General features: G+C 38.9%; 2 protein-coding genes across 16 annotated transcripts; one reads left to right on the plus strand and one right to left on the minus strand.

Moving 5' to 3' along the window:
• The first annotated feature begins 1,051 nt into the window (after window positions 1-1,051).
• LOC108510690 (uncharacterized) lies at window positions 1,052-15,878 on the plus strand. 13 transcript variants are annotated; one of them, XR_016396550.1, is made up of 7 exons: window positions 1,052-1,248; window positions 1,451-1,764; window positions 7,656-9,587; window positions 10,999-11,169; window positions 13,955-14,164; window positions 14,941-15,090; window positions 15,233-15,878. XR_016396550.1 is itself a non-coding variant. In XM_088706205.2 (4 exons), exons 1-3 carry the CDS (start codon window positions 13,047-13,049, stop codon window positions 15,030-15,032), a joined length of 414 nt encoding a protein of 137 aa, XP_088562331.2. In that variant the 5' UTR covers window positions 11,176-13,046; the 3' UTR covers window positions 15,033-15,090; window positions 15,233-15,878. The 13 variants fall into 13 exon arrangements, 4 of the variants coding, with proteins under 4 accessions (XP_088562331.2, XP_088562332.2, XP_026660365.4 ...); XR_001879436.5 differs by lacking the exon at window positions 10,999-11,169 and having other exon boundaries at window positions 1,053-1,248; XR_015970436.2 differs by lacking the exons at window positions 10,999-11,169; window positions 13,955-14,164.
• Window positions 15,119-17,326, minus strand: LOC103706859 (tetraspanin-19-like). 3 transcript variants are annotated; one of them, XM_008791113.5, is made up of 5 exons: window positions 17,039-17,326; window positions 16,721-16,820; window positions 16,266-16,346; window positions 16,047-16,145; window positions 15,119-15,426 (listed from the first exon to the last, which is right to left on the minus strand). In XM_008791113.5, the coding sequence occupies exons 1-5, from the start codon at window positions 17,203-17,205 to the stop codon at window positions 15,235-15,237; spliced, it is 639 nt and encodes a 212-aa protein (XP_008789335.4). In that variant the 5' UTR covers window positions 17,206-17,326; the 3' UTR covers window positions 15,119-15,234. The 3 variants fall into 3 exon arrangements, with proteins under 3 accessions (XP_008789335.4, XP_008789336.4, XP_038981427.3); XM_008791114.5 differs by lacking the exon at window positions 16,266-16,346 and having other exon boundaries at window positions 16,757-16,820; XM_039125499.3 differs by lacking the exons at window positions 16,047-16,145; window positions 16,266-16,346 and having other exon boundaries at window positions 16,757-16,820.
• Between the last annotated feature and the right edge of the window lie 512 nt (window positions 17,327-17,838).

The raw sequence follows: 17,838 nt of genomic DNA on the forward strand, positions 1-17,838 counted from the left end.
TGTCTAGTTTCGTTTCACATTAGTTTAGTTGTGTAGGTGAAATTAGAAGAATAACACTAAGGAACAAAATGGAATAAACCGGTTCAATCAGTTTGGTCAAATAACTTTATCTTTAATAAAAAATAAAAAAATAAACATAGCATGTCAAGTTTTATTAAATTCCCATATTTTACTACATCATTAATTATTTAACTGCAAATTTGTAATCGTATCCAATATGTTTAGTTTCCTTTGATCTCATGAACCCATGAATACGTACGTTTCATGCCCTCTGCAAAGTTGATGCTTGTTTCCACCCTGGAACTGTTCGCCACGCACCGCCTTCTGGCATTATCTTTTTTTTTTCCAAAAAAAATATTTAAGAATTTTGAAAGCAGCTTTAACTCTATGCACCGTTTTGTTTTGTTTTGTTTTGTTATATTTTATTTTATTTTATTTTTGGTATATCGGCTTTTTATACGGCTCTCGTATAAATACAACCAGCTGCATCACTAGCCATAAAACTACACAAAGCAAAATGAACGGAAGACAGCTAGTCTAAAAAAAATCTCCTGAATGATGAGCAGCAAATGAAGTGACTCAGTCAGCAGCCTGATTTGCCTTCCGAAGAACATCCTTGGCCTGGACCGCACGACACTCCTAAAGCAAACGACGTGTGTCGACTAGAAAAGGATGCTCTGCCTCCTTCGGCCTCCGCTCTTGTAGACGCTCAATCAACGAGATTGAGTCCTCTAGGATGATGTAGCCTGCCTTCAGAACATGTCTCGTATAGGACAGTCTCTCTCATGTAGTTCTGAGCTCCATTTCAAATGCTGATGCCTCGAAGGAACAATGCCTTCTGCCGTAATCAACCTGGAGTCATGGTCTTTGATTACAAATGCCACACCTGCATTGTTACTATCGGCGAACAAGCTCTCATTAAAATTCACCGAGAAAGCGAGGGCTCTCAAGAAACTTAAGCGTGTTTTAAGAGATGCAGCAAAACTTAATTTCCACGTGGCAATACGGACGTCTGGCCGAGATGCCGGCGTCATAAAAAACACGTAGACGCCATGAGGCGGGGGGAGCGTCAAGAAACCTCTCATCAGGCGGGTATCCAAGGTTATACGAGACCGGTCCTCGCAAGTGTCTCCCATCGGTCAAATGAGGCTTATTAGCCTCGCTACTCCCCGTAACGATCCCTCCCTTTCTTCCGTTCCGGTCGCTCCCTCCCTCGTCATGGCCTTCGCAGCAACAAGATTCCCCCAGGTATACCCTCTATCTCTATTGTGATGATATCTAATCCCAAATCAAGAAACCCGAGGTTGATTACCATTTACCAAGTACTAGTTTCGCGATTTCTTCTCCACTCTTTCTCGGTTTCTTTACTAATTTCGCGATTCTTTTCTGATCTTTCTGTTCTTTCTCGGTTTCTTTACTAATTTCGCGATTCTTTTCTGTTCTTTCTCAGGTTCTTTTATTTATCCCTGAATTGGATCTTGCATTCCTTGTCTTTCCGTCGTGGGAAAGCAATTTCGCGTGATCGTTGGTTCCTTACGCTAATTTGCTGGTCGATTCGGTGCCAGATAGTTTAGATATCAAGAATGACTTAGAAGGATGGGAAAAATGGGAAATATTAGTCAGACATGCCTGTTAAGCGCGATTCTTGATGGAAATATATTCTATGGGAAGATGCAGTTGGTGGTGTAAGGGAAAGCGGTAAAAGAATGATTACATGACTCCGATGCACACAAGGGAAGATAATTCAGAAAGGCTGATAAAAAAGTGAGTCTTGTTTGGCATATTTATTATCAAAGATTCGAAAATAATATTTCCATTGATTGATAAGCTTAATTGTTCCGAGGAAAAGATTGATTTCTGCTTTTATTAGTGTTCATGCTCATTTTGTTATTTTTTAATGCTAATGATTTCTGCTATGCTGAGACTCGTCAAAAGGTGGGAAACTATGGATACTGTGAATTCTTTCTGTTTGGGGGTGCAAGAAAAATAATGCTAAGAAGATCCATGAAGGTTTTGTTGATAGCTTTATTGCTTTGTAATCTTGAGGGTTAGAGGGGCATTACTTTGAATACCTTCCTGTAAATAAGAACTTAGGTTTGAACCTCCTATAATCAAGAAACTTTTCAGAAGGGAACAGACCAGAGGTAAAAGGTGTCCTTTATGATTTGACAGGAGCTGGGTGCACACCTCCTGATTATTAAAACATGTTTAGATATTTTGTTTTGGTTTTACATCTTGGAGAGGTGATCTGTTCTTGGCCTAAAGGAAAGTTTTGCGTATTGATTTCCAGTGAAAGTTGATGTTTTGGAGTGCTTTTCCTCGCATTGTCATCTGAATGCTGTAGAAAGAGTAAACTAGGAAAATTCTTTAGCAGAAAGAATTTTTCATAGCTCTAATTTGATTTAGAATTTTAACCCATGAAGGGATTTTTTTCCTGCTGTAAGTTGGATCTAATGGAACATGTTATAAATTTACTGCCTTAATTCAGACAAGGTCTCTTTTCTTGTTAATGTAAATTATGTTGCAGTACTATATACCTTCATATTGAGCTTGTGGCACTCTTTTTTTTTTGAAAGTTCATCACATTTTTCCTCCTTTTTTATTTTATTCTTCTGTTGTTATTGTACATTTCCCTCCTTTTGTGGCACCCCATTAAGTTATATAAGTTGGTGGAGGGAGCATCACTTTATCATGAGAACTTTGATGTCTTTAAATTATGACAATCTCATTACATTTATTAGAGAAGAGAAAAATCTTAATGTATGTTTGGAGAATTATGTGTTTATGTCTTGTATCTTTATACCTTAAATGCTTCCTAAAAAAAAAAATAAGTGAAGTTGGCAATTGGTTTGCCGACTTTCACTTAAAAACTCTAAAAATATAAGGGCCCCCCTCCGGCCCATGTTTCAAATGAAACAGGAGACAGGAGCAAAGCCCTTCTTCCGCAGCTCCCTGGCAACTCCTTGGCCTCCGGCTCCTCCGCGCGACAGCTTTCCGGCCTCCACCTCCTTCGCACGGCAGCTCCTCGGCCCTCAGCTGGCTCTCCGTCGGCCTCTCTTGGCCTCCCCCTTTTCTCTCTCTTTTTCTCTCTCATTCTCCCTCTGTCCTGCCTCTTCTACCGTGTCAGTACAAGCCCAGTCCGACACGATGCGGGCCCGTATCCCGACCCATGCCATCGGGCAACTGGTTCAGGGCCTGGTACCAGGACAACAAATCATGATTCTTGTACTAGGTGGTTGGGAACGTGGACATTTTTATTTAATTATTTGTTGAGATGAGGTCTGATCTCTCTACCCCCCTCTCTCCGCCGCCTCCTCTCCCCATGTTAATTCTTTTCTATTCTGGAACCAGTAGTTCTTTCATTTCCCACCCACATGAAAGCTTAAAGTAAAATGGAATATGAGAGCATAGATGACATTTATCAGCAGATGAATTTGCCATGCTTTTGTACATCTTCATATTTGACTGGTCACTAACTTGTGTTTTCTTTTTCTTGCTCCAATCATCACCAAACAGCTGCAGTTTCATAGTCCTACTACTCTATGATGCTGAGGGCTTGTACTGATGAGAGAGTCAACTAGAAAAGCTGTAAAATGCTGTCTGGATTTAGTGTTTAATATGAAATGAGTTCTGCATGAAAGGGCTGAAATTGTACAATTTCATAGTCTTGGTGGGAAAGTGAACTTCAACCATATCTTACATAGGGTTACCTGAATGCGATGTTGGCGACATGAATAATAAAGATAAAGCTCAAGGAAAGATTGTAAACCATGTCACTGCTGCAGAAATGATACTTCTTGTGCCTCAATATGGGCATGGAAATTTAAGTCATGCATTTCATGGACTGGAAGATTTGCTCAGAAGCTTTCCTACTCTACAATTCTTTCACAGAGGACCTCAGTCGTTGATGCTTGCTATTTCTGTCTTCTTCATATTTCACAAACTTTAACTATTAAACCTGTGACATTTTGGTTGTTCATGACATGAAAATGATGTCATACATTTGGATTTCCATCATGGGAGCCCTTTAGAGATTTCATCCGAGAAAATGAAAGTGATAATTTTATTGTTGCTTACCACAAAAGGCTAAATTCTGATGATATTCACATCCAGGTATCTACTATCTATATGTCTCCTGTTGCGCCCAATTTTTTGCTCCATTTAACTCCCACCATTTTTGGGACATTTTATATGCCAAGGGCTATGGACTAGTGAAATAAAATTGCCACAAACCCATAATGTTTTGGTTATAACATGGCTTAGGATAGCAGACTCTTTATGAAGAGGCAGGTGATGCATGGTGTAATTGCAAATAGAAAATGAAGGAAACATATGGAAGGAATGAAAAGTGAGAAAGGAAAACTTCTAGTGAAGTTTGCACAGTTCTTTGAATATTGGAGAATTTTGGGCCGCTACCTTTGCATATTGGAGAATATTGATGAAGTAATGGTTGAAGATTTGATTCCCTCCCAGTTCGCTCCCCTCCCAAATTTGCATTAGGATAAAAACTACTAAAGGATCAATAATAGTGTTCATTAAGACACATAAATACTTCATATGCATAGTTCTTCTAAGATGCATATGATTGTGATTGAGGTTTTTAATTCCGTGGGATGGGGTGTCCTGGTTTCTCCATGGAACGGGACGCCCTGCTGTCCCACACTATCCCGAAGGCAGTTCCGATCAAGAGTCTCGTAGGTACCCTCCGTCTTTCTCCCCTTCTTTTTTCTTAACTTTCCTTCCTTTTTTCTTCTTTCTTTCCTTTTTTCCTTTCTTTCCCTTTTATTCTTCTTTCTTTTTTATTATCCTTTCCTTTTCTTCTTGCTTTTTTATTATCCTTTCCTTTTCTTCTTTCTTTTTTATTATCCTTTCCTTTTCTTATTTCTTTCTTTCCTTTTTCTTCTTCTTTCTCTTTCTTTTCTTCCTTGTTTCCTTCCTTTCATTCTTTTTCTTCTCCCTTTCTTTCTTTCTTTCAATTTTCTTCTTCTTTCCTTTAACTTTTTTCTTTTCTTTATCTTTCCTTCCTTTCTATCCTTTTTCTTCTTCTTTCCTGCATGGATGGGTTTCGGTGTCCCAACCCCATCCCGATCTCCTTTTTTCACAGGAATGGGACGGGACTGTTGGGATCCCCCGTAGCACCCCTCCAGGGCTTAAAACCTTGATTATGATAATCCATTGCTTTTCAAATTACTATTCTAAGTTTTACATTTATTAGCCTACGTATTACTCGATTTTGGCACTTATATACCTTGCTGCACACTAAAGAAGCAACATACAGGTGTAAAATAGGTCAATTTTTTTTTAAAAAAATGGAGACCAAGGAAGCTTGGTAGAAATAGTAAATAGGAATATTAAAATGCTATTCTTTTATGAGGATTTGGCAATGGACAATTTTCTGGCCAACTTTTACAATCATCTTTGTAGCTATCAAGGTACGTCATCTCGGTATCGGGCTCCATACCAGTGCCACGTTATCACTATGTTGGTATGCCTCCCATTTGGTATACTGAATGTTGGTACGCCTCCCATAACATGTACTCGTACCGCCTCCCAACCGTGTACCAGTACCGATATGGTACGGTATACTCCGTACTATCCGGTTCGGTACGGTATGGCATACCATGGTAGCTATGGTATTCAACCAGTTATAAAGCATGAAAATAAAGTTAACAAAGCACACTTTTTTGTCATGCAAGTGCAATATGCAATCTAGCATAATGAATATTGGGACCGTATTACCTATGGATTGGATATGTTCTTTTGTTATCATAAGCAGCATTGATCATTGTTAAAGATTATAATTCTAATATCTAGTGGCATTTTTGAGAAGGCTAGTGTTGGAATTAACTATATCTGAGACAAATTAGGGAGTTAGAATGGTAGTACATAAGTTGATAGAGAAGACTATAGATATCAAGGTTTGTCGTATTGTTTGGTACTGTACCATACCAAGCAATACCATACTATACCGGGATATTGTACCATACCGTACCAGCACTCGATATGCCAAACTTTACTGTATCGTATTGCATGCCAATACTATAATAGGATGGTACTGGTACGGGTCTGGTACCGAGATGACGAATTTTGATAGAGATAGTGGTCATGACTGGCACATGAGCTCAGATTTTTATGGATGGGTGCAAAAACTGGGAAAAGTATGAGAAACAAGGGAGGAAAGTTTGTCGGTTGATTATCTTTTCGGCATTGATGGTAGATCTAACCCTTTATAGGAAAAATGGCGAAGATCAATTCAAAAGCCAGCCTAGATAAACTAATCAAGGCTTGTTAATTATGGTTATCCAATAGACCTTTCAAGTTTCAACTATTAGTTGCGTATGTTGATTAATGTGGATTATTTTTCTCTGTTCTAGGTATTTACATCATTTCATATTGTACATGTTTGCTTGGTTTCTAGTAGAAATTTGAGCCGTTTTGGTGGCAGTCAGTCAGTTTACTGATTAATGGCTTAGATCCAATCATCGCCCCCCCTTCCCCTGGTGGGTCTAGGGGTATTTGTCATAAACTTTGTTTTCTAGCATATGACACCTAAAGTGAGAAGTGATCACGTTCTGAGACAAATTATTACGTTAAATATTGCATTGTCTGTCATTACATATCACTTTGACTGGCTTATATCTTTTTCTCATGTTAGAGCTGCTAAAATTTGGACTACATCGGAGTTGATGACTGTCCAATCCATCTTATTCAAAATGAAGGGAATATCAAAAGAGGGGAAGATGGCAACTTCTCATTGGCATGTCCTTTCTACATCTGCATCATATTTTCTTTGGTGGTGCGGTGTAATGGTATATTGTCTGCTGTAATGTGGTCTTGGAGTGAAAATCTAACTCCAAATTATATTTAACTCCATATTCTGCAACTGTTTCTAAAAGGAGAATACTCTATGTTAAGCAAGAGAAATGCTGCTGAACTTGGCGGCATGGTAGTATCATGCTGTGCCATACCAGTGTGTCCCATGCATCAGCACAGCAGCATGGTAATTACTGACATGCAGCTGGTAGTGTGCTAAGTGCTATGTGCTGTGGTGCTGGTAAGTCACTGACGTGGTATACTTCATGCCATACTGACTGGCGATTTAAAATCGATGAGTGGAAAGATTGACATGTGTTTTTTCATGTATAATGTGTCAAAAGGAGCCCAGATCATAGCGAGAGTGAAATTTATGTGATATTTTGTTAGAAGCACTAGTATAGGACAGCTTGCAAACATCTGCTTAGCAAATAAGAATTCAACTTGTTTTAACAGTTCCTTTATATTCCAATTTCTAGGTTTTGTTCTCCTGCTGATGCGTTGTAAAACTGTGAATTATGTTGGTGCTTGATTGGAAATATTTTCGAGTTCTTGAAAGTACTCAAAGATCCATGCTTCAAGATTTCTAAAATGTATATGATTCCAAGTTCCCTGACAAATATGTATTGGATGAAATGTTAAGTGAGATATCTTTGCATTTTGTTTTGCATTAGTTTTTATGTTGCTGTTGTTAATGTGGATATATGTTCTGTTGCAATCTACATGTTGCCAAGCATATTTGCAACACTGGAACCGCAAAGTTCAAACCCATAGTACAATTCTAACAGGATAAAAAGATTTCTCATGTTGCTCGTATTTTTCTTTGTTGCTGATTTATGCAGGTGCTTGCACAGATTGAAAACCATTATTATTTGTGAACAAAGGATTTTCCCCTCTGATTCATACCTGTTTGAGAATGTTGACAAGATTCAGCATACCAGAATTGTAGTTGTTCAGGTATTTGTTGCTTCTTTTACACAGCTAATGTGATGCAGCACTTAGAACTGCTGGTTCACCAAGTGTTGTTACCAGATGGTGATGATATAGCAATTACATGAGGTAAATTCACTCCCTCTTACAATTGAGTAGAAACTAAGATTATCTGCTGCATTTAGGCAGTCTACTGCTACCCTTCGAATCTTGAACCTTCTATATTTGTGTGTATCAATACACTGCATATGCAGCAGTCTCTGGCAAATTAACATACTTCAAAAGCAAATCTAATTTTAGAAATTTGTCTTATGTTGATTTTATTTTCAATTAAGTAAACTTGCTGTCAAGTGAAATGACAAGGTCTTTACTGTTTATCTTTTTGGTGAACTTGGAGTATTTTTTTTATAAAAAATTCTTGTGCTTTTATTTTAGTTCTCTGCAAGAAGGAAGCACTAATCATCATATTGTTGTGGTAGCTTTATGGTGTGATAACCACGAGATTCAGTGCCTTGTTCAGTTGTACCTCATTCAATATCTGATGGAGGACCACTGCAGGAGGAAGAGGGAAGGAGGAGGAAGAAGAGAAAGAGAGGAGAAAAAAGATAAGAAGAAGAAGGAGGTTAGGATTTTTATTCAATCATTCAATACCCTAATTCATAAGAGGGGTGGCCTTTATATAGACCTTACATCATGAATTGACCAAGTCAATTAATTGACAACTAACCAAACTTGGACCCTTCAATCAACTGACTAAGTCAATTAATTGATTACATACCAAAATCGATCCAATCACTCGACCCAATTACATGACTCAATTGACTTGATTAATAACAAAACAACTGATCAAATTGACTTGACTAAAACAAAAGCAAATAGTGCAATAAAATAAAAGTAACTCAGACTCAAATGGACCCAATCTGGGTCTGACTCAATTCGGTAGCTCAAGATCATCTTCGAGCCATAATGATGTCAATCCCTGGTGCGAACGTGAGCGAACGGCTCTGATGGCTCGATCGCCTGATCGAATGGCTCTGATGTCCCCATCAACGAGGAACGGTTGATACCAACGTTACCTTGTTCGGTGGAAAGGCCGACCAGAGTCTGACGTGACGTGGATTTTTAGAGCCAAGTTGCTGTGCCTTGACCCCGATCTCCTGAAGCAGTATGACAGCCGGCCAGACCTGCATTCGACGGGGTCGAGTTTTTTCCACCTGGAAGGAGTTGATGGGGGCATCAGAGCCATTCGATCAGGTGATCAAGCCATCAGAGCCGTTCGCTCACGTTCGCACCAAAGATTAATATCATTATGGCTCGGTGACGATCTTGAGCCACTGGATTGAGTCAGACCCAGATTGGGTCTATTTGAGTCTAAGTCACTTTTATTTTATTGCACTATTTGCTTTTGTTTTAGTCAAATCAATTTGGTCAGTTGTTTTGTTATTAATCAAGTTAATTGAGTCATATAATTGGATTGAGAGATTGGATCGATTTTGGTATGTAATCAATTAATTGACTTAATCAGTTGATTGAAGGGTCCAAGTTTGGTTAGTTGTCAATTGGTTGACTTGGCCAATTCATGATATAAGGCCTATATAAAGGCCACTCCTCTCATGAATTGGGGTATTAAATGATTGAATAAAAACTTTAGCATCCTTCTTCTTCTTCTTCTTCTCTTCTTCCTCCTCTCTTTCTCTTCCTCCTCCTCCTTCCCTCTTTTTCCTGCAGTGGTTCTCCATCAATATCACCATCAAATTAACACTTGACAGGGAAGATATCATGTTTGCTGCGCATTGATGTCTGTCTGGGATCTTCATAAAGCGTGGCCACAGGCAGAATTCAAGGTCAGACTAATTCGTTCTATTTATACCTCATTTTTAGTGGGTGTCCAGGTTTGAGCACCTCTTTGATTGATTCAAGTATTTTAGCTTTCTATCTTCAGCATTGTTATTGTCAATTTTTCTTTAAAATCATCAAGTACGTTTTGGAAAAAGCTCAGGGAGCTAACAAATCAGTAACATAATTTTCATCTCACTTAATGTTTGCCACTTCAATGAAATCAGTCATTTCTTTTGTTATGTAATTTTCCTATTCTTGTGTAAATGATCATTTCTGATCTTTGAGAATGATAATTTGTTCCCAATCGTCTATGCCCACATCCGCCACAGTAATTACAGTCTAGACTTATCATTCTTCATGTCTGATTGCTGCTTGTGCTTTTAATGTTTGGTCTAATGATATAACTCTTCCCAATATTTTTGACTCAAAACTTGATTAAGTGAAAACTTAAAGACAATTTGCTTTATGTAAAAATTACTACTTCTTGCATATCATTAGAGCAGAGGCAGATTGTTTAATATACAAAACACTGTATAACTTATTAACTATAAATGAACTTATTAAACCAAGGTCATTGTTATATTTTATTCCGTTTTAAACTGTCATGCCCCGAATTCGGTTCATGACACGGCCGTGCTATTGCGAACCTTTGCCCGCAATAACACGCAGCCACTTTAAAACTTTAAATCGATTATGAACAATTTCTTTCTTGAATGTAATCAAATGTTTCATCATTAAGGATTGTTACAGAGCATCTAAAAAATATCAGCATTTAATATTCTACTTTTCCTATAATCCTGAAGCATGTCACGCTCCTTGCTCCTAGCAATCCTATTTGTCTGTGAGAACATAAATGAATGGGTGAGAGCTATAACAGCTCAGTAAGTAACCATGCATAATCTTATCAGATCAAGTATAATGTTTTGCATGCCAGTGCATTATTTTAAGAAACTAACAGTTGTACCAAAGTAAGCATTTCATATAAACAAATAAGTCATAAAAGTATGCATGTCCATTTATGCAACTTCATAAACATGGTTATCCATCATAAAACTTTTGCCATTATCCCATAATTCATGCTTTGAAATCTGTACTTGTCATAATTCATGCTTTGAAATCCGTACTTGTCATAATTCATGCTTTGAAATTCGTACTTATCATTATTCCTGCTTTGAGATCCGTACTATCATAATTCATGCTTTGAAATCCATGCTTGTCATAATTCATGCTTTGAAATCCTTACTTATCATTATTCCTGCTTTGAAATCCATACTATCATAATTCATGCTTTGAAATCCATGCTTGTCATAATTCATGCTTTGAAATTCGTGCTCTTAGATAATAGTGCAGCTATGGTCACTATTATTACCCGTGACAGGGCCATAATCTTTACCAACTATTATTCCCCGTTGGCAGGGTCTAAGCCAAGTTATTATAACCCGCTGGCGAGGGCCGTATGCCGAGCTACTGTAACCTGCTGGCGAGGGCCATAATTTTTACCAACTATTGTTCTCCGTTGGCAAGGTCTAAACCAAGCTACTATAACCCGCTAGCGAGGGTCGTATGCCGAGCTACTGTAACCCGCTGGCGAGGGCCATAATCTTTGCCAACTATTGTTCCCCGTTGGCAGGGTCTTCTTCCAGTTACTATTACCCACTGGCGGGGGTTGTAAAGCCAAGTTACTTTTACCCACTGGCGGGGGTCATATGCCTAGTTACTGTTACCCACTGGCGGGGATCGTGCATAGCGATCTGAGAGTTCTTAAAACATATCATGCTTTTTATAAATCTTTTCTCATAGATACATTGGAAAGTGAATAATGGCATCATACTAAATAAAACTCATGATCATGCTAAAAACTTTATTTTTCCATGCATCTTTCTACATCATCATAATCATGTGTATATAATATAATAATAATCATGATCCAAAATCATGTAATCATTTGCTAACACATGCTTGATCCTAATTTTGTGAAAGCATAAATAATCATATACAATTTCATAATCGAGTAATCACAAGTATTTGATAAAACATAAGATTATATCAAAGTTACTTTTTCCACAATTTATAGACACAATTCCACTTGCATAAATAATACTTTTTCATCTTATAAAACGTGATACATAATCCATAATAGGATTAAGACAGGTTACTTACCTTCAATTGCTCACCCAAATGCCAATTCTCCAATATCTAGCAAGATCATTAAATTACATATCACTTGCACCTTTAATTTCTATTTATTTATAATCTTAAAGTCATTTACAGCCCATCCATTGGACTCAATTTCATTTTCGGATCCATAACCTAGTTCCATTTCTGGGTCAGGCCCATGGCCCAATTCAATTTCTGGTTCTGGTCTAATCTACTTTCTGGTTCGGATTTGATTCCATTTCTGGTTCAGGTCTGGGTCAATTACATATTGGTTCAGATCTGACTCAATTAATTCTGGGTTTAAGAATATTGGGCTCAGACAAGGGCCTAGTCCAGCCTGGGGCCTTTAAAGCTCGGTTCATTTGAAGCCCACCACCGAATCAGGCCCAATTCGACCCACATCAATTTTTATTTTGTTTTCCTTTCTTCTTTTCTTTTCTTTTTTTTTCTTTTCTTTTCTTTTCTTCTTTTTCTTTTCTTTCTTCTCCTCCCTTCCCGAACCTTCTTCTCCTTTCTTCTTCCCATCCCGATCTCCTCCCCCTCCTCTTCTCCTCTCCTCCCATGAGGCAAGGGGCTCGATGGAGTGCTCGGGTGGAGGCCGGCCCGAAGCCGGCTGCGCTGCGGCCAACCAGCGGCTCCTGCGGTAGCTGCGGCCCAACCTGCAGCAGCCGCAGCCCGGCTGGACGCTCTCCTTCTCCACCTCCGGTGGAGGAGATGGGGCATGGCACCCATCGAAAAGAAGGAACCGGCTGAAGCCGGTGGTGAACGCAGGGTGTGCGGCCACACCCATGGTGCCCGCACAGCCCATGGTCGGCTCTACGACTGCAGCCCGTGGACAACTCGATGGCGTCCACGATCGGAGAATAGAAGAATCCTCTTCACCTTCTTCTCCGGTCACCTCCGGCTGAGATCAAACCGGTTCCACCTATGGGAACCGGATTTGCATGATCCGAGGACCCTTCCAAGAATTAGAAGGTATGTATGCATTTTAGGATTTTAGACCTAGGGTTTTGATGGGAAGAAAATCACAGTCGAGTGGAAAGGGAAGGCTAATTCGGCCTGGGCCGTCCATGGCCTTCGATCGATCGATCCAACGTTGGATGACGGCTGCTCACAGTGAGATCTTCCCCTTCCTTCCTCCTCCTCATCTTCCATTCTTCTACCCTTCCTCTTCTTCTATTTTTTCTTTTTTATTTTTCTAATTTCTTTTTGTTCTGATCATTTATCTGGACAAATCGGAATATGAGATGGAAAGGATAGAGTGATCAGAAGATTCACCTAGCTCCGGGAAGGAGCTGTGAGCGACGATGTCGAGCTGGGGTGCCTCCTCCTCCGGCGCCGCCGCTCTCGATCCAATTCCTTGTAGCAGGAGAAAGAGGGTAAGAGGCAGTGAAGGGTGGTCGATGGAATCTCACAGAGGAAGCCGTGGCATTTATAGCCTCATCGGAAGGAAGGGGGAGGGAGAACGGCCACTATTGAGCGGTTATAACCGCCTCAACAGCTTCCTTCCCAAAGCTACCACTGTTGGACCTCCAGATGGGCCACCGACTACGATCCAGGTTGGCCCATTTGGACCCAATAATTACATAAACAATCTCAACAAATCTAATAATTTGGGATCCACTCTAATCCTCTTCAGAAAAGGCACTTAATATTTGGAACATTTAGTATTGCTATTCATATTCATAAAGTTAGAAGTCCAGTGGTATTTATGATGCCTATTCAGTGAAGAACTTTTTTAGGGTAAAGTGCCTTTGTGAGAAACCCATTCTTATCTTTTATGGTAATGGATGAAAGATGCAGGGAACTGTTGTCCAAGAGTTGTTGCACTATAAGCATAGCACCTGTCTGGCATGGGTGAAACTGTGTAAGTTGGGCACTTCAGTCTCTTAGACTGAAACTTCCTTGTATTATATGCATTCAAATCTGAAGTCATTGGCATCCAATAAGCTTAGGTTATTAAAATTGCAATCTAAATTCCATAGACATCTCCATAATTTCTTCTAATATTTTTATAGAGAACTTACAAGTGGAACTTTGCTTATTACATTTTTGAGCTGCTGGTTAATGTTTCCACTGGCATGTCAGGTTTTTCGCAATTTTACTCTACAATGTAGAAAGCCACAGTTACATTTGACACTAGCATATGCACACTCACTGATTCTGTATATAAGAAGGAAGCACTAAGCTGTCATTTTTTCGTGAGTAAAAACAGGTAGCCCCATATGCTGGCCATTCTGCTAATGAAGCTGGAATTGCCGCTGAGCTAGCGGCAGCCAATGAGAAATTCAAGAACATCTTGAAAATTGATGGGTTCAAACTAGTAGTTGTTTGTGGGTTAAAAAGGATCAAGCTTAAGGAGATTGCAGGGGAGGCTGATCCTTCCATTTGCCTGTATTTGGTATCTCATACATTAAAGAACAGAGTAAGCACTGTTATCTTCTGACAAGATAAAAAATGAATTCAGAATTTTTTATTACTAGATTGTGAATCGGTTACCATTCATCAAAAATTTCTTAAAAGAATATCAGCAGAAACATTGGACATTGTATGGGTCTAAGAGGAGGGTAGAAACTATGCCATCTTAGCAGCCTTAAATCAGAAGGCAGAACACAGCTTTTCACATCTCAGTCATCGGAGTCTGACTTAAGGAGCTGCATATTTGAGTTGTTCATATGCATATGCCTGGTTTATCATGTTGTGTCATACTTCTTACATGACAAATTGTCGCTACAAGGCCCCTAGCATTAGCTATGTTGTTTTTTGCTGTCTCTGTAAACTTCCACCAGATTTGATGGTCAGCAGTAACCTGGAAGGATTATCACCATCTCATGCAGCTGTGTGTGTTTTTAAATTTGTGTTTCATTCTTTCAAATGTGTGTGTCCTTTTGCAATTACTAATGCCATCATTAGCATTTATCCTTTTCATTATCATGTCTTTGATACTAGAACCTTTTGCAGTCCGATAGTAAAATATAATAAGAGAAGGATGTTACTTTGCTGTTCTTGTTTTTCTGATTTTGATGAATTTTAAGAACTAATGCAACAAAGAAACTTGGCTGGATGGCACTGACTCTGCCAAAAGCTCATTATACTCCAATTTTTAATTTGTTTGTTTTTTTCGGGGTTAAACCAATATGTGGCTCTGTTATATCATGATAGAAGAATTGGCAGATTAAAGCAGTCTTTTTCACATTGCAGTGGATGAGTGGGTACTGGATGTTGGTAAGGGGGTCACGATGAGAATGAATGGAAAATATTACTTTGTGGTGGCACCACAGAAAAAAGTCTGAGCTGCTAATTGGTGCAAATTGTGACAAGCCCATGGCTCAGCAAACACCATTTGCTAAGGTGACATGCAATGTTTGCAAGCAGAGAGTTTTGTCTTCTAAAAGTTATGGATTATATGATTTTTAAAACTTAGGTTAGTCTTATGTAGACTGTAGCATCTGTCCCTATCCAACTTGAAATAAATGGTTTCTTTGTTGGCCAGAATCAGCAAGCAGCACTGCTTGAAGACTGGATTCTCCTTGCAAAGACTGGGGCTGAAGCTGGGAGAGCCGGCGGTGAGTCGGATCTCACCACTAGAAAGGAGCATCTCAAGTTGGGTGTTGCAGGGCTTCCACAATGATTCCTTGGTGGGGGTCCCAAAGCCCATAAAACAATATCCAGCACCAACACATTCACCTGGAACATCATCAATGCATGCTAAATTATGGATTAAGTAGTGCTAATCTTACAGATTAGACTTACATGAACTGCATTTTGTCTTTCATAGAGATTACCACATATGATACATAACGAATGTGATGAGACATGACAACTAAGTAAATCATGTCAGCAAAGAAGATATTGGTATAGCAGCACCATCTTCAGTATTATTCTGTAAGAAAAATCTTTGGTATTACTTATCCTCATCAAGTGGCTTCCTGCCATGGGTATATGTTCCACTTTTCATTTCCTAAGATGGCATGAATGTTGAAAATAATATTGATTGCTTTGGAGCAGAACAGGATTTCTTGATATAATTCACTAAAAGTTCCATGTATTATCCATCTCTTGCAGATGCACGCTGGTTGTATTAACAAAAAAAACCCATTGACTTTATACAAAATCAATAACATGAAAGATTATGCAAATTCTAATATACAAGAAATGTGATAATCATGTCTTTGTTTTTTACTTCACGAATTCTCAGTGGGTTGTTTTGTGATCAAAGTGAATGATGCGCTCCAACTGAAAATTGTTATAGATGTAGATATAGAAGCATAAACAGTAAGTGCATTGCATGGTTTGATAGCAATCACCTGTGCTACCATAGTTGTAATGCTGATCAGGCGACATGCATTTAGGTGAAATGTCAGTATGTTCTTAATGCTATTCCCATCTAGATACATGGAAATGACCTACAAAAACAATTACAAGAAGGAATGGTTACGTTGCTGCTACTTTTCACTTTTCAATTAGCATATCTGAAATCTGAAACTTTAATAACAGAGGATATTAGCTAGGAACGGTAAGCATACACTTTGCCAGTCTATCTTGAAAAATATCACTGCGATTACCACAATTTGAAGCAATAGAATGGTACAGATGAATAGTATGTACTGGAGCTGGTTAAGGATACATCTGAAGCACTTGAATGCTGCTACTTGTCTTAAATTACTTACCCAGTTGTGCAAATTGAGTCCACCGAGAAGCATTTAAGAATGTGAAGGTGCAATATTTCCTTTGTTTGAATATATAATAAACATCTGTTAATGGAAACAGTTCAAGAAAACAGATTCTCCACAGATCCAATTAGTTGAGAGCAGATTCATGATGGTTTCCCATTCATTCATTAATTTCATCTGAACCCAGAAAATTGTTCAAGATTTATTTTGAGAACCTGCTAACATGAAATCTGTGGAACTGATCATAGGATTCCCAAATAGCTTATATCCAAGAGCTGGTTTCACACCATGCATATGGAGAAGGATACAATGGAGAGAGCAATTGTATTGATACAATTAGATACCATGTGCCCAATGAGTGCATTGAAGCAAGCAACGATGCCTAGCCCTAGAAATGCGTAGATGAACCTGTAAAACAGAAACTATATGAGATCAATAGCTAGCAAGTTATTGCAGAAAAAAAAAATGTTGAAGAGTCTTCAGTGCATGAACAGATGAAGTAATTACAGCTAAGAGTATTCTTTTTTTCTTGTAGTCTATTATGCATGAACAATTGAAGTATTTAAGGAAAATAAAACCAATGGAAAGAACAGAAAAAAAAAAAGAAGATGGAGATCTGAGGATACCAAGGTCTAGGTAAAGATGATGATGAGGCACCTTCTTCTACAAGTCCTTCCCTCCATAATTTCAGCAACCAGAGGGAGTAAACAATCATGCCCATGCCAAAGAAGTTGGCCACAAGATTAAGAACCCTTATTCCATGGTGCAGCCAACACCTCGGGCAGTATGCCATTGCTCCTGGGTTAGGCTATTTGATTGCTAGGTATTAGTAAAACAAAAATAACTTCTGCTAAACCTTGCTTGGCGACGAAGGTTCATGTGCAATAATGCCCTTTATCTATTTGAAAGCGAGTGTGCATTTCTTATAAGTTGAGGGGAACCTACCAAAGTTTGAAAGGTAGCGAGGGAAGGTGGTTGCCACGGAGAGGATCACCTAATAGCCAGACTTCACCTGCCTAATCTTTATCCAACCTCAACTTCCGTGGCATTGGAGATGACAACGTTATTCATCAGCTAATATACACAAGCTAGTCACCATCCAAGTCGTTATCATTCTTACCAAGCTATCCATTTGATGGCTTAATAGAAAATTTATAGGCATGTAGAGAATAGAATTAGCTACTCAGTTTGCTGCTTTATTAGTTTCTCTAGGTACAGAAATGATTAGATGCTTCGAAATTAACACAGTCATCAACCATATGATGAGATCAATACAATCATCCATGGATCGTCTTGTTCTGGGTTCAGGCAACCTGCTACAAGAGTCATTGAGCCAAGCGTGTTGCATTAACAAATACTGATATGCACTCAAATTGCCCTTCACCCTTGTACGAGTGGACTTCTAAATACAAGTGATGGCATGGCT

This window comes from Phoenix dactylifera, chromosome 1 (genome assembly GCF_051530095.1).
Source record: "Phoenix dactylifera cultivar Ajwa chromosome 1, Ajwa_hap1_PhDact_Kaust_v1.1, whole genome shotgun sequence".
NCBI classification, from domain to species: domain Eukaryota; kingdom Viridiplantae; phylum Streptophyta; class Magnoliopsida; order Arecales; family Arecaceae; genus Phoenix; species Phoenix dactylifera.